Source organism: Molothrus ater, chromosome 6 (genome assembly GCF_012460135.2).
Source record: "Molothrus ater isolate BHLD 08-10-18 breed brown headed cowbird chromosome 6, BPBGC_Mater_1.1, whole genome shotgun sequence".
In the NCBI taxonomy this organism is placed as follows: domain Eukaryota; kingdom Metazoa; phylum Chordata; class Aves; order Passeriformes; family Icteridae; genus Molothrus; species Molothrus ater.
This window is the reverse complement of record NC_050483.2, coordinates 35,899,932-35,917,837: the sequence shown is the minus strand read 5'-3', so window position 1 is coordinate 35,917,837 and position 17,906 is coordinate 35,899,932. Positions and strand designations below refer to the sequence as shown.

Sequence of the window (17,906 nt, the reverse complement as noted above, 5' to 3'; positions counted from 1 at the left end):
ATCAAATGTAGGGTTTTTTAGAAATTTATCATGATGTCATTCCACTGATAAAGCATGACAAATACAACTTCAAGACTTCAAGCTTTACATGTAAAGTTAAATCCTTAGCAAACATCAAGAAATTTCTTCAAAATCATTATGCTACGTAATATTTTGTCTATTTCACTAGTCTACCCCCAATTTTCTATTTATGACTCTCAAATGAATGCGCCACAATCCCTTAATACTATTCCAGCAGACATCTTTAAACAGTCAAAACTATTTTAAATTTTCACATTCTGTTATGAGAGTCTGCTATCACAGTCTTAAGATATGCAAATGTACCCCAGTGAAAAAATTCAGGTGCCCATTTCTATAGTTCTTGCAATTTTATTTGATTCAATGGGGCAGCCACAAACACTGTTAGCTTTCTCTAAGAAATTACATTTTATTCTAAATTGTGAAAACAGATGTCTACTACTGATCTTTTGAATATACTATTTTATTAAGAAATGAAGGACACTGAAGCTATCATAAAATGGCAATAAAGTTTTGAAATACTAAGAGTAGAGTCACCTGTCAAAGATTTATGCACCAAAACCTTCATAATCAAACTAAATAAAGAAACTTTATCTGGCAAAATAGCAAATATAATTTGCTTTTTGGCAATATAATAGTTTTTACTCTCTGACATCTAGTTTAAATGGCAGATTTAAAAGGAAAAAAATGAAATCATGTGATTCACTAAGCCAGAAAACTGCTTTTAACTAAATTACTTAGGGAAAGAATAAAAGTAATACTTTTGGAACTTATGCTATTAGCATTGCCCTGCATATATATTGTAGCTGATGGTAATATTAATTTCATAGTTAGATAATCCTCCATTAGCTAATTAAATTCAATGGTGAACTTATTAACCAACATTTCTCTGACCATTTAAAGTATTTTGAATGACAGCCTATTAAATGTTAGCAGACTTTTCAATGTACTACAGTTTGCAAAATTAATTTAATGTAGTATCTTCCATTTATACAGACTCCTCACTAAGAACTCTCAATTCATTTTGAATGCTTAAATTATAGCATGACGATAATAACTTCTATTCAGAAGTAATAACTCCTGCATGGACTTACTGTGTGTGGTACTGGGCATCCTTAATCCCTTTTCATGTAAGAGAGGAAACAGAAATCTAAGATTGCAGAAGTGCTCAGAACCTCCCAGGATTAGTCTACAGATTCACTTTCAAATCCATGTCTCACACTGAAGAAAGCATTAAGACTTGAAACTTTTTGTTTTACTGCTATGTTATGAAAAATGTCTTTAACTGACTTATTGTTACGTAGACATAGTTTATGCATTTCTGTAACACAGAACTGCCTGGGCTCTCTCATTTGGTATGCAGTATTTCTTCAGAGTTTGTTTTACTCTTGAAAATACAGTAACAAACCAGATGATAACACTATATCTCATTATAGCAAAATGAAAGAGTCATACATGTTTTTATATCAATATATTTATATACACCTCTATATGTACCATATATATATACACACACCTATGATTGATCACTTCTTTGCAAGCTTACCCATCTGTCACACATTAAAGGAATCCTTGATTAAACTTTAATTAAAGTTTCTTATGTCATTCCTACTTTGCAATTAAACCATCTCTGACAGTACTTCTCTTGCTGTTACTCGCCAGTTTCATCAACTCAATAGTTAAAAATACACAGAGTAGTGAACAGAATCCCTGAAATACAAATTCTATCTTGTTATTCATACCAAATTACTGTCTTTCTCAGCAGACTTGTGTCATCTGTCAAGCTTTTGAAATATACAAATTCATTTTTCTGTCTGTTAAAAAAAGGCTATGTTCTTTAAATCCTGATATTTACTTGTACATTCCACACAGAAGTAGAAAGAATAGATTTCAGTGATCAAAATGTTAGTGCTTACAAGACAACAGCAGAAGTTTCAGCTCAGGGAAATCTTCCAATTCTTTTCTATTACATTGAATTCTGCATTTCTAACAATGCTTGAAGCATGTTAAGACAAAGCTTACAGTGAATTCTATTCAGCTGTTTATTAGAAATATTCAGTCACTGAAACAAAACTGAGCTGCTCAATATCAGAGTGAATACCGTCTTAAGTTCTAGCATTCCTAGCAAGTTGATTTCTACAACCATAAGAAACAGACTGGGCAATTTGTGGCTCAAGACACGGACTTAAGTTAGGTATGGACTGATAAAATACATAGCAAAATGACCAAGGAATTCTAAATTATCTAATCCATTTTTCAGACAGTGAGGAAAAATTGGGGAGACAAAAGTCAGCGTCACATAATGAAAAGAGAGATTTGAACACCACAACATAGTCCTTTTTGTGTTCACACTGCACAATGCACTTCAAATACAAAATTCATAGCAAAAAATCTATTACGGGAAAACACAGCCTGTATGACATTCATCCTCAATAGAGTTCAAAGTATCAGTGAATGCAAGAATACTTCCATTTGTATCAGGAATTCAAATCCTACTGATGATACATGAAAAGGCTCAGTTATTTGTTTATTTATCACTCAGCAGCCTTTTGACTTCAAAAGATATAACAAAAATCCAATAAATAAAACTAAGCACTCTCCTCCTCTCTTAGGAATTTATCTAAATAAAACCTGCATTTGTAAGCTTGGTTCTTAAATGTAGGAAGTACTAAATTTGATGACTGTCTGTACAAGCACATGCAGTGCATCAGTACATGGAAATACATTACTTTTCTTTATCCAGTGTACATGGCATAATCATAAGGAGACAGAATTTTAATTATATAAGAAATCCTAAGTTTGCCACATTAAGTCTTCAGAGGCTGATACTGCAAGCTTAATAACAAATCTTTAAAGATACTGACACTGTTTCATTCTGCATGCTTTATACCATGTGAGAACATACAGATCAACAACCATAATACCCATATACACACACAAATTCAGATGAGTTACAAATGAACATTCTACAACAACTCTAGAGTAGATATAGAGGGATGGAACACATCTCCTGTGATGAAACACTGAGAGCATCGTGGCTGTTTAGCCTAGACAAAGACTCCAGGGAGACCTCACTGAAGCCTTTTAGTACTTAGAGGGGACTTGAAAGAAAGATGGAGACAAGTATTTTAGCAGGGCCTGTTGCAATAGGACAAGAAGTAGTAGCTTTAAATTAGAAGAGGGTAGGTTCAGACTAGATATAAGAAAGAAAGTTTTTACAATGAAGCTAGTGAAATGCTGAAACAGGTTGCCAAGAGTGGTAGTGGACATGAAACACTCAAGATCAGGATGTCTGGGCAACCTGACCTAGTTGAAGATGTCCCTGCTCATTGCAGGAGGGTTGGACTAGATGACCTTCAAAGGCTCCTTTCAACCCAAACCTTTCTATGATAAAAAAAGAGAGATCGTGGCATGAAAAGAAGCAGAAGGAATACTTAACTTTCCTTTTACTAGCAATTGCTGCCCACAAACATTGCAGTTGATGACTTCACTGAAGCCTTTCTATGTCCTGTTTGAACTGGTACATGTCCTTGATCCCTCCCTGACAATACATATGGCCAGTCCGTACTTTCTTCAGAAGGATCCAAGTACATTTTAATGCATCAACCAGCTGCTACAGTGTGTGATTAGTTTAGTATCTGGTTACATGTTTTTATTATTTTACCTACATGCCCTCTCTCACAGGATAATCAAAACAAGGTATTACAAAAACCATATCACCCCAGTATCCCTACCACCCTAAAAAACACACTGCCTTACACTCAAACATCATATGAACAGGGTATCACGATAAAGCCATTCTTCACTTTCATCCTTGGTTGGCCTGGGTGAAAGTTAAACTTCTGAAAGGTAAAGAGACTTGATGGGATCTTTCTACTTTGGGTCACCTTATTTCTCTGAAGACTGCTCTACCTGAATTTATGTTTCCCCAGAATTCTTCCAAGTAGAAGGAAAATTAGGAGTTTTATCTACTGTCTTCACCTTCTGCTAGGGAAGTGACCACCACTGCGTTCCTAAATGCACAACTTCAAATACAAATTAGTGAAGTGGCATGGCACATTTGGCTTAAGAGAAATCAAACAGAATCATTTTAATGACATTTCAAACAAGCTACCATAATGATCCTTCTCTTACTGGTTTTTTTTTTAGTGTCTCTTTCCCTAGATTAGTGGGTTTTGTTCTTTAAGTGAAAGTTATCTATTGTAGGATACTACATATCAATTTTAGAACTTCTGATAAATAACCTTCCCTTCCCTAGAGTCTCTAGTAAAAATACATGAGACTGCATGGACCAAGATTAACAAAAAATAGGACTCCGAATATGCTCCTAGTTGTACATAGCAGCTTTGAAAGTAACCTCAATAATAGAAACAAATAAATAAATACATACATACACTCAGTCTTCACCTTCTGTTTGCATCCTTTCTGTGCCACACCAAGGAAACATCCATGAGTGGACCATGCTCCTCCCTGTACAGAAAAGACAGCAAGAAAAATCCCTTCCACTTACTTGGTGTTAATTCTGGGTTTCCTTTTAAGTTCATCATCTTTGGAATTGAAGGTCCATATATGTCTGCATCAAGCAAACCAATTTCTTTTGCCTGTGAAAGTGAAAAAGAAAAGAAGTGAAAAGAAGTAGTTGTCAAAATGTCCTCCTTTCTGCATTATTAGCTCGATTTGAGACATCAGTTATCACTGTTTCCTTTCTCTCTAAATAGAAATTGAAGAAGGAAATATAATGATGTCTACAAGTTGGGTCAGTTGCCTTGACAAGAGCTAGATTCTCCACACAGACAATCCTTACTTGTACAGTTTCTTACTTAAATTGTAGACCACAGACTTTATGTTAATAAGCATTATAACCAACATTCTCTCTATTCCATGTAGTTTTATACAAAACTAACACCTTAACATTTTAAACAAGATATCAAATTTTATTGTTAAAAAAAAACAAAAAACACACACACAAACAAAAAAAAGCAAAAAAGAAGAGGTAAGTATATGCAAATGAATGCAATTTAAATCATACTAGTGATTAGAAAGAATGTGAAAATCATAAAAAACATATTTTTATCTTCCATTTAAATGGCCAGAGTACACTTTTGCAGACATCTTGAAGTTACTGAAATGCAAGTCTCTGAAGCTAGTTAAGCAGGCATAACATTTTAATCAAATACATTTACACAAAAGTAGGCTAAAAATGGGCTTATTCAACTACATATGGTACATTAGGCAATAAACTTTAAATAAAAATTATTTCAACTATGTAGTCTAGACTTACAAAACTGCTTTCTATATTCTTTTTTTTAATAGATACACATACATATTTTGTGGAAAATAAACTATTTTTCTACAGATGGCAAGACATAGTACCAATTACTAAGTTCTGCAAATTAAGTAGTAAAGAGCACGCCCTTTAAAGTGCTGAATGTCAAGTTTCTCTAATATAGAAAGCTAACTGTATTCAACATTCTGCAAAATTGCAAACAAGTATGTTTAAGAGCTTGTTTGAAAGGTTAAAGCAGCAAGAGGAGCTTTTCCAACAAAGCCAAATCAGACTTCCACTCTCAGTGTTTCAAAGTGTGTATTTCATTTTTTGTGTGATGTTCTCCTAATTTGGTATCTTCTATTAAGTCATTTTGCTATCACAATTTTGATGGGAAAGATAGAAAGATAAGTTTAAAAAAGCATTATCATATTTGACCTACTACATACTTTAAAAAATAAGATTTTACTGCAAAAATCAACAAAATTTGGATTCAGTTATTCAATGTACTTTTTATTAACAAAACAGAGCAAAGCATATATAATTATTTGGATTATTTAATGTAGATTTTTTTTAACACTTTTTCTTTATGATGTCTTGTGAAAACTATCAGACAAAAGTTCAGGAGTTACTGTAACAAATTCTTCTTCTTGCCTTGCTGAAAGCTGCAATTTCAAAACCATTTAAAAGACCCATATTTAAGCTAGACTCTGAAGACACGGAAAACAAACTATTAAAGCTTCTCTGTTCTTGTACAAAATGCAGATTTTAACAGATTAGAAAGATTCACGACTCAGTCCGTGTCAGCAGATAATCAAACGCATCAAAACATCATCTACAGGCTGTTCCACCTAATTCCTTCTCAAATGAAAGCAAGTAATTACTAAAACACCCACAAAGTGTTTTAAACCTGATGACATACTTCCCCTGAATTTCTTGAGGATTTTCCCCCTCATGCAAGGACTCTGACTATTGATTGACTACAATGATCTCACAGCTCACCAGAGTTTCACTTTCAGAACAAAGGGATAAAAATTTAAGATGACCTAAATTAATTAGAATGACTTCATGACCTCCTGAACATATAATCAGGTGTTCACCACTACATTCCCAGGAGTCAGCAGCACTGCATCTACTGTATCTATATTACCCAACCTAAGTATACAAAATTTCCTGAACTAAAGAATAAATAGATCCGTGCTGGAGAAGAACATCCCAGAGGACTTTACAAATTCAGCTACTACTTTAAATTACCAAGCTAATACAATAAACCTGACCATTTCTCTAAAAAACTTTCATGCTTCTTCAAAAGTAAGAAAAGTGCCTGTTTCTGACATGCACAGCTTTTCATGGATAGGGTTCAATTAAATTCTTGTCATCAAACAGAAGAATAATTAACAGATTCTCAAGTTTCTACGATTCATGTTAACAAAAGCAGAAGTGTTCCTGTAAGCCTGGTGCTTTCTACGGGATTATAGGAAAAAGGTCTTTCAGAAATCTTTAAATCATTGACAAAACCTCATCTAAGATAGCCTAAGGCAGGGGTTTTTTCTTTACCAAGCAATTCAACACGTCAGGTAAGTCGAGTTCACTATGCCTAGAAGCAGCAGCTTACACAGAAAGCATTGGCCTAATAAGCTATGCTCTTCTTTCTCCCAAATATCCCTACTTTTGCAGTATGTAAACATCCCTAGAATGCCAATAACCCTTTACTCAAGGTTTAATTATCTCAGAAAAGTATTATGGCAGCTACCAAGGGATTTTTTTAAGACGTGCACAGTACAGTCCAGATCATTTCTTCCAGCATTTACAATGTTTTAAATCCCCAAGAGAAGAAATAATATGCACACACCTGGATGCTACCACATGAAACTGCTAATCAGAATTAGCAGATACCTCTCATGCTGTGTGAAATATAATCCAGATGCATGAGTTCTGATAATTAAAAAATTAAATTAGATTTTAATAAATTGGTTCCCCCCCCCCCCATACAACCTAACCTCATATAAAACAGCACATCTTTCAAAGTATTGTATTAAAACAAATCCTAAGAAAACAACATAACATCACACAAGGTAAAGAAAACCATCTGGACAGAAGGAATAGATTATGGAGAATCAAAAGCACAACCAAAAAGGCAACTTAGGAAAAAAATGAGGAGGGAAAAAAGCCTCTAAGATTCCTCTTATGTTCTCTGACATATTTTGAAATACATATACCTCTCATACCAATGGTGCATCTTTTTATTCTTAAATAATCCTCATTACACAGACAGAAATGCAATACTTAAAGCACACCCAAGCACATACAAGTCCCCCTGCTACTAAGTGTTTTTCAGAGTGCAGCACACACCACTGCTAGAGCCTCCCTTGGCACTCTGGCAGGAAAAGGACTCAGAAAACACAACTCCATCACCAGCTCACAGCTGTATTTTCTCCTTATAAACATATTTCTCTCCTGTGCTATTAAACAAACTGCATTCCATCTCCCCAGATGGCATAGCAATAACCAAGTTCAAAACAGTTGTTCTCAAGTGTAACATTTGTCCTTTTCCCTTCACCTGCCCAGCTGTGAAAGAAAGTTTGAATCAATCTTCAAGTTTACTACACTTGGAAAATATTTTCTAGAGACCTTATTTTTGGTTGCTTTACAGCAAATTCTGCAGCTTAAGCACTAAAGATACAAGTGACAATGTAACCATTCCCATATGGTTTAATCATGGTCACTGGAAGCTACTTTGAAAAAATATACGAACACACGCAGTATCTTTGACCTCTTCATGCAGCATAAGATCCTTATCAAAATTCCAGCAGGCAGAGACTATGAAATCAGAAATAAATATATTGTCAGCACATGAAAATACAAAAGTACTCCTATGTCAGCAAAAGCTCTACTTAAAAACTCACAAATATTTACCCGCTTATCAATGCTTTTAAGGTTTTCCCACTGTAGGTAAACAGTCTCTAGCACAGGCTAACTACTACTAGGATTTCCTATTTCTGCAGTACTGGCACTATCATGGTCTCATCTGATCACTGGTGACCTCAAGAACATTAAAAAATTTTACAGAATAAAGAACTGTAATTCCTCTTTATCTTCTACTTTTACATCATTGACTAAGTAATTCTTTCTACTTCACTTCATTATTCTTCTCAGCAAAATTTTAATTTGCCCATTAGACCTCTCTAAAGATTTCTGACAAACATTCTTCATGAGGTACCATAAGTTACATAATCACTGCAGCTCTTAACCCATTAAAAATACAGCGAAGTTTTCATTCTAATTTAGAAACTTCTCTCATCTACATGAAGAATCAAAAACTAGTTTTCAAAGTCACCAGGTACAGATTCTATATTTACAAGAAAACCAAATTCTACATCAATAGACAAAGAAGATATTCTTGCAGATATCCCCGAGAGATGAGAATTCTACAGCTTCATTTTGTGCAGTGTACAAATTACAGGCACAGATAACCTCACTAAAAAGATCTTCTCCTTTACCTTCTCAGGCAAGATTCTCTACCTAATTAAATTTCATCTTAGTCTTTGAACCTGGCCACTGCCCTGTGAGTAATAGAGATTTGGAAGAAAGCAGTGTTCTAAATTAATGATTTTCAAGCTCTGAACTTAGTCGTAATTCTTTTGGGGGAAAGAACTAAAATGAAGTTGTTGAAGGCCAAAGTCCTGGCAGGCAGAGATCATGTAAAAAACTAATAAATTTTGCCTCCTTTTCTTTTCCTTATGCAGATTAGAAAGTATTGACTTGCTATTATGTTTGTTCTCTTAGGCAGGCAAATGTTACTGTACATAATCCTTGTTCAGGTGGCATAAATTAATGCTAATGACAAAATGATCCATATCTTTCCTCCTCTCACCTCTCTGAGCCTTAAGTTCCTTAAGACCTGTTCCATCCCTCCCTACACTTCCTTTATGTAGGTTCCCTTTCTGTTTTTCAGGGAATATTGACTACAAAATCAATTAGATTTTCCAGTAACAAATTCTCAACCAAATGCATCCAGTTTCATTCCCATATCACAAAGGACCCCTCCACACAATTCTGTGTGCAGTGGAGAATCTGGTGATATCACTTTTTTCCAAGTTGCCAATGCTTTATTGAGGAACAGACCTGATTAAAGACTAGTAAAAAGAACAGTTCACAAAAAGCTTCTATAAATAGCTGTTAATCAACACAGCCTGTGTTACTGCTAAACATCCAAAGACTCTTTGACAGCATTAATTTAATTTTTGCTATTTTCTGAGAATTTTTCCCATACTTGATAGGGTATATGTATCCCCACTGGATGCTAGTAGATAGTATTTTCCTTTGAAGTCAACTCTGTCAACAACCACAGTTCCCTGGTGTTTAGCCTGGGAGGGATAAAGGCACAGGTTAATGAGCTGTTATTGTTCTATACAGTGAAAAATTTCCTACACTAGAAGTGCTGTAGTCCATTCCAGAGACAGAAATTCCAGCTTTGCTAAGTGAAGGTGCCAGTTACTTTAAAGCTGGTTCTCTTAATCCACCACCAGGACTCTCAATTTACCCTTTTAATGTCATTATAGACTTAGAGCTAATCCCAAAGTGCAAGCAGCAACACATAGGACAAAAGGGAACTTTAAAATCAGGATAGGCTATGGATTCCTCATTTAACATACTGACACAATGAATAGCCATCTTTTAATCCTTAATTCTCTAACTCTTTCAGCTGCATGCTATTTAACTGCCTAGCTGTAAATTGGATTAAAGCCAAAAACGTACCACTGCAGTTTCTTCACCCTATCCTAGAAATGCAAACTTGCTTTAAACACTCAGTCTGCTACTGGTTTAAAAGCACTTGTCCTTTATATGAAGTGTTTTCAATTTTCTGCCAGCCACAGGACTTCTCCAGCACTTCCTTTCCACAACAGGCTGCATTAGCTCCTACTCAATGTTCTTAACAACTTCGTACCAGTACTTCAGCCTTGTTTGGCCTTTCTGCACATTATCCATCCTGCTGAAGAAAAAGAACTCAATATAAAACCATTTGAAAAATAAAATTACCAAAACAGAATCCCCAGCATTACCACATCTCTACAAGATGCCTCTCCACTTTCACAGCATGTAACATTTTTATAAAAAAGGGTTCACCTTTTACATCAGTCTCTCTGGTATCTTTCAATGACGTGAAGACTAACGGTATTTAACTTCAAAACAGACCAAAAAAAAAAAAGGAATTTTTCTTCAAATTAAGCATATAGTTATCTGATTTAAGTAATGTATTTTAGGAGGTCTATTTCAAAATATATTTTTAATTTTATTCAATTTTATTTGAAAAAACAGCAAAAAGTTTAGAGATTATTATCTATTTTTTTCCAATTAATCTAAAAGCTAAGTTATCATTGCAAATGAATCAAATCAATTCTAACTGGCATCTCCAGCATTAAGAAACATGCATGAAGGCCTTAGCTACAGTGATTAAATTCTTCTGATTCTCTATGCAACAGAGTTAAAGATGCTTAGAAATCAAACCCAATCAATTAGAAAAGCAACTCAAAACTTGTCTTCATGCTATGATTACCCAGTGAAGGATCCCATTATTGCCTAAATTCTTCAAGATTTGTTTCCCCACATGGAATTTCTTCCTTACCAGCAAGAAATGTATATGCATTGTAAAATCATCTCTGAATGCAGCAGTCAGGTATTAGCCTGGGGAGAAATGGTTTAATTATACAAGCCAAATATTAAAAAAAAAAAAAACAAAAAAAAAAACCCCAAAACCAAAACAACAACAACGACAACAACAAAAAAACCAAAACACAAAAACAACCAAAAAAAAGCTGGAATGTAAAAAAAGTAAGCTGGGTGGTTTTTGAGTAGTTTTGAAATGTGTGGGTTTTGATTAAATACTCGGTTTGAAGAAATTAAAATTCATTTTATGGCCACAGTAGTGAGCTGACACGAAGAGTCGGCTCCTACCTACACCATCACTGTGCTGTAACTGACTATACAGGCATGAGAAATAGAAATATTCCCCGCCTGTGCTGATAACGGCCAGATACCCAGGTGAGATGTGTGTCTCCAGAGAAGAGCAGGCGCGGTGCGCGGGGACAGCGCGGCAGCGGCGGGGACACGGCGGGGACACGGCGGGGACAGCGCAGCAGCGGCGGGGACAGCGCGGCAGCGGCGGGGACACGGCGGGGACACGGCGGGGACACGGCGGGGACACGGCGGGGACACGGCGGGGACAGCGCGGCAGCGGCGGGGACACGGCGGGCACAGCGCGGCAGCGGCGGGGACACGGCGCGACCCCCGCGCGGCTCCCGCGCCCCGCCCGCCCCGCAGCGCCCGCGGCCCGCGCGCCCCCTGCCGGCCGCAGCCGCCATCCCCGCGCTGCGCAGCAACCGCGGCCTCGGCTGGGCAAAACAGGGAAATCCGTTCCCCCGCATAAAAATCACCCTTGGTGCATTGCCCGTCTTGGTCCTGGTCTGCACCACCACCCAGTAACCCCCTGGCGCTACGCCAGAATACGGAAAACTGCTGCCTTTCACCACGTGCCCCAGCACTGCAGGCAGAAGCCACTTGCTTATGCGTACATGCTAACTTGGTCCATATGGTTTTGCTTCCTCCTCTGTCCTTCACAACACAAAAAACATTTCATACTATAGTGAAAATGTAAATCTTCCCTAACGAAAAGGCGAGCCAAAGGAAATCTGACTGGGGAGCTTGCCTCACAGTGACAGCACAAGCATGCAGCCTCCCAACTGGATTTGTGCCATCCTTAGTCATGCACAGCTGGTGTTTGCTCACTAAAATACTCTGTTCATAAACAAGCAATCCCTACCCTATTATTGCTGCCATCTATTAATTCAACTTGTTTCTACTACAATAAATTGTCTCTGGCCAGGCAGCTTTCATAAATAGTCATTCTAGTCTGAATATGAATTGTCCTGGCACAAAACCCAAAAATTCTTCCCAAGTGCTCCTAGGGGAGCACAACTGACTGCTGGTGCATCAAAAGAATGAAAAGAATCAGCTGTCAAACTAAGCAAGCAATTAACAATAGAACACAAGGGTAAAACTTTAAGTTATTTCTTAACACAAAAAGAACACTCTATAGATTTATAGGCCTTGGTACAGGCCCAAGAGCTTAGATATTTCTTAACTAATCCATCTACAACAGGTAACCCAGGGAACCAAAAAAACTAATATTGCTAGGAAGGCATAAGAGGCTGCCCTGCTTGTCTTCCCTGGCTCTGAATCAAGAAACAAAACCAACCAACCAAAAAAAAAACAAAACAAAAAGAAAATCCACCAAACTACTCTGTCTTGGACATGGTATCTAGGCATCTAAATGAACTTCTGTCTTGAATTATTTACCCTGTAACCATGAGGTAAAAATACGCAAAGCAGACTGAGCACCAGCATGCAAGACGTTTAACACTGAAATTCTAATCCTGGCTCTGCCAACAACACTGTGTGACCATGACAATGTCCAAGGCTCTGCTGATGGCTTAGTACTTCAGGCCATCACTACAATAACTGAAAAAGCTGCCATGTTAAAAAAAAAATTAAAATACATATATCAGTAGAAACAGTGGGGGTTTTGTTGTTTTTTTCACTACAGAAGGTAGATTTTTAAAAGATGGAAGGATGTTTTCTTTTATCAAGAGGACAAAAAATCCTTTACACTTTGACTGGTAATCTTCCAACTTATGATACACCAACCAATAAGATGTCACAGCAATCACTGAAAGTAGCAAGAATCTAATCCCATCTCCTCTTAAAGGAGAGCATCTTTCACAGATCTCACTCACCAGAAAACAGATGTTTTCAATAGTCTTTAACCTGTTTTAGCTTAGAAAAAGAACACCACTGACAAGCATAGAACTTGTAACACAGACTATGAAGGAAGCACAGACCTTTATAGTCATGGTCACCTATTTTCCTCCAGAGTTCCTTTCTTTCCTCCTTTAAGCAGTACATCAAGTTCAAGATCAGTTTCTATCAATTTGTGTTTTGTTTATAAGAGACATAAGGGCAGTTAATGAAATTGCAGGGACCTTCTGAAGCTCTGATCAACTAACAATCATTACTGCTTCTTCTGAAAGAGACGAACTTACAACAGCAACGAAGGAAACAAAAACCATGGCAAGGTGAGGCACCATCAATAGTCACTAGACGTAAAATAAAGGCATCCATTGCTGCATACCTGAGGACAAAGAAATTCACCATAAAATACAGCAGGAGGCACCAATGGACTCTGAAAAACAACCTCCTTATTTACTTCATTCACCATTGCAAAACTGAAAATTGCAATGGTTTATAGAATTCAGAGCACTGGACAGTTCCAGTCTGGAACAAGGTCACCGAGATTTTAATTTTAAAACCTTATCTCACAAAATTAATGAAATCAATGTGAGTACACAAATGAACAAACGAGCAACTTCAAGCCCAAAGGTTAAAAATAAACATAATGCATGCCTTTAATTATCTTAAGGAAAATAAACCACAGAAGAAAAAATATATTAATGCATGAACCAACAAGAGAGTTGTTTATTTAATCCACTTTAATTTCATACTTTCTAACTTGAAACTACATCAATGCACCATTTCACCACAGTAACAGCTTGCTAACCTGTGAGCACCAGTTCACACAATTCACATCTATTTCATCAATTCCAGCTGCTCTTCATTATTTAACATCCACCAGATGCTGGCCTCCAACTTCACACACCACCACATAATTGTAACATCAAAACTCCTAAAAAAGGGCATAATCCCAAAACTTGCGTACGTCAGAATTACAAAGAGATACTTTATCTAAATATATTTTTAAATGCATAAAACTGCATGTTTGAGAAGTATCAGACACCATCTAAAAAGCCCATAAGCTAGTATAGAAAGTTATGTGCAACTGGTTCACACTGTTTCCATGCATCTACAACACAGATCACATTGCAGAGTTGTTTTTAGGGTTTTCTTTTGCAAAAGTATTAGAGCAAATGCCATGTTTTAAACTTGATTAGAAGGAACCATTTAAACAGTTCTGCTTTTCAACATGACAGATTTTTCTCTGAGATCCAATTATTCCAACAGCCTATTTAAAACACAGAATAAAAGACTGTGAAATAACAAGATCAGATGCCATCACAAAGAGTACATACTTCATATAACAGCTTTAAACACTCTTCTTATTAAATGTGACTGAGGTTATGGAAATATTTTTAAATCTTTTACAAAATTCCTCCAGGAAGTTTGCAGATTGCATGTAGCCCTCAATCCTACCTGTTGTTTTTTGTTTTACTTGTCTTTTACAACAGGAAGATGCTACACTTGCCTGATTAAAGTACTTGAGTATACTTTGTATTTAATGTTTTATGAGTACAAAGCCTGCATCATACAGCCCTCCCATTGCAAAGGAGACTTGCTTCTGAGTTTATCTGCGTGGCAATAACGTGCAAAATGGAACTACTCCCAGTCTACAGCAGCAGGTGGACATAAAGAACACCGTGGTTTTTACTCTTGAATGGCTTCTACCATCTATTTATAGTCCAGGCAACAGTTTTAGTAATACTGAGCTGGGAAATCACTCAAAAATTTTTACTTCCAAGCTTTAGGGAAGATACATAGTTTTGGGGGATTTTCACCTTAGCTTTTTATAAAGTATTTTGATACATAATTTCTCCAGAAACAGTAAATCTGTGAAGCTATAAAAAAATGGTTTGGACACTATTCAGCACAAACTCCTATTTTTTTCAAGTCAGTGTTCTGAAGTGGTAGAATTATTTATTGTCTCCAACCTACAGAAGCATTCTCCATGACATCTATACATCCTTCCAGAACTGCAGTTCAACTCAGTGACGCACCAGGGAAAGGACAGAGCCAAACCCAGAAGCAGGATGAGATCTACTAAGTTATTCATGGTACTGATAAATTATAAACAAACTGACAGAAGCTCAAAAGCCCACCAAAAAAAATAGAAATTAACTAAATAAAAGCATTAATTACATTAAGTGTATGCAACTGCCCTCAGCAGTAACCACTTAATTTATGACACACATTTCACATTAAGGCTGATAATGAAATGTTCACCTACCGAATCATTTGCTGCTAGGGCGAGGGCTATATTTACTGTAAGGAAGAAGAGGAGGAAAAACAAAAAGATTAAGTGCAGGAAAACTTACTTCCTAAATATTAAGAATGTTATCACTGCTAACAAGAGAAAACATTCAGTAATTATGCCATGCAATAGTTTTGTTTATATAATTTATCTGAAATTCAGTTGTTCATCTGAACCATCAAATTTATCCTCATGGTAATAAACAAGAATATAGATTTCCTTCACAATATCCTTCACAATATTACTAATTAAAACATTAATTTTAAAAGGCTGTCCATTACAGATACATGTAAATGCTTCATTTACATTTCCAATATCTTATTTAATGCTTGTTGAACCCTGATTTTTTACTTTTAAATGCACAGGAATGAACTCACAGTTTTAATTATTATTTATACATGTGTTAAATTTTATGTAGAAATTACACAGAGATACCAGTTACAAGAATTTAAATTCAGGTATTTGTTTGCAGACACGAAGAGAGTAATCTGAATTTGCTTTTCAAATTATTTTCATTTTGTAAACTGTCAATTGATGAACAGGTATTTGGTATTTTTAGTAACCTACAACAACCAGTCTATGTATTATAATGATATACCTTTTGATGGTTAAGAAACACAAGTTTTAACTGTTTTTAACTGTTTAAAACTCACAGTTTTAATTATTATTTATACATGTGTTAAATTTTATGTAGAAATTACACAGAGATACCAGTTACAAGAATTTAAATTCAGGTATTTGTTTGCAGACACGAAGAGAGTAATCTGAATTTGCTTTTCAAATTATTTTCATTTTGTAAACTGTCAATTGATGAACAGGTATTTGGTATTTTTAGTAACCTACAACAACCAGTCTATGTATTATAATGATATACCTTTTGATGGTTAAGAAACACAAGTTTTAACTGTTTTGCATGTCTTTGTACAGGTAGGTGTATCCTGTGTATAGGATGGACAATAGCTAAATAGAAAAAAACCACTTTTTTTAAGAACAGTTACTTTTGGTACAGATATCATATTGGTCTGTTCTAGAAATTATTACTCAGTCTGTTTCAAGCATGGCTGAACTACAAACCCCAAAATTATACATTAAGAGCTACATCCATGTGTTATTCACAACACATGGAGATGAAGAGCAGACATCCTTCAACTAAAGAATAACTCTTCTACAAAGAAAGAGATATTTAAACACATTTCTAACACTTTACAGAGGCCTTTTCCAAGAACTTTACTTTCAGTGTCATAGTATCATAGGATGGTTAGGGTTGGAAGTGACCCTAAGGATGACCCAGCTCCAAACCCCTGCCATGGACAGGGCCACCTTCCACTGGACAAGGTTGTCCAAAATCCCATCTAACTTGGCCTTGAATACTTCCAGGGAAGGGACAACCACCCTTGTCTGGGCAATCTGTTCCAGTGTCTCACCACCCTCACAGCACAGAATTTCTTCCTAGCAGCTAATCTACATCTCTCCACTTCTGGTTTAGAACTATTCACCCTTGTCTTATCTGCCCATATAAAAAGTCATACTCCTTCCTTTTTGTAAGCCCCCTTTAATTACTGGAAGGTTCTCAAAGAGTCTCCCTGAAGAGACTCTTTAAGAGTTTCTTCTCCAGGCTAAACAAGCCATATCTCTCAGCCTGTCAGCAGAGGTGCTCCAGCCCTCTGATCATATTTGGACTTGTTGGACACACTCTCACAGGTCCTTCTTATGCTGGGGGACCCAGACCTGGACGCAGTGCAGCCATCCAGCCAATTCCTAATCCACCAAGTGGTCCATCCATCAGCTCCCAGTCTCTCCAGTTCAGAGACAAGGATGTCATGTCATTTGTTAGTGACAAATGTTTTGCAGATATCCAGGTTGATGATATCAGTCATTCTTCTCTCAACCACTGTAAGAAGGCACAATAAATGATTTTTTTGCACATGTTGGCACGACAAATTATTTTTCCATTCTCTCATTTATTTAAGTTTAAATCAATTTCTGCAGTACTGGTAACCCACATACCATCTTATTCTACCACCTAGGAACAGGTGGTAGAGAAAAAATTAGAGAAAAATTAATTCAAAATCTAACAGTGGAGTTGAGAGAAGAGTTCAAGGTACTTCACAAAGCTCTGAGCAATTTGTGTGTTTTTAAGTACTGCTTCACTTTTTCTTTATAAAGCATCTACATATGTAGTTGAGAAAATTGAAGAGTCCTGATCTGGAAACTTTCTAAATATCAGAATCCTCTACAGAGAAAGGCACTGCATAGGCACACCTAAGCAGCCAGGGAAGGAGGAACAGTGTTGTTGCACTCGCATATGATCCCTTTCACCTTAGCCTACATCACCTCTGAAGATGCCTTGATATCTCAGGACAGTGCTGCACTATTACAAAAATATAATTTCAAAGCTAAATTCACACCAAAGTTAAAGCCAAGGTTTCTGTATCCAAGTAAATTCCCAATGGCTGCAACAGGACTTGTCAGAGGTGAAGTGTTATGGAACCCAATCACAAGGTAATGACACAAGCACCTAAA

General features: G+C 36.4%; 1 protein-coding gene across 1 annotated transcript in view; it reads right to left on the bottom strand.

Moving 5' to 3' along the window:
* NUBPL (NUBP iron-sulfur cluster assembly factor, mitochondrial) overlaps positions 1-17,906 on the bottom strand; it is a 79,214-nt gene that overhangs the window by 60,110 nt on the left and 1,198 nt on the right. The window contains 2 exon segments of the mRNA XM_054515234.1: positions 4,529-4,619; positions 15,360-15,394. Coding sequence (XP_054371209.1) covers positions 4,529-4,619; positions 15,360-15,394 — 126 coding nt within the window.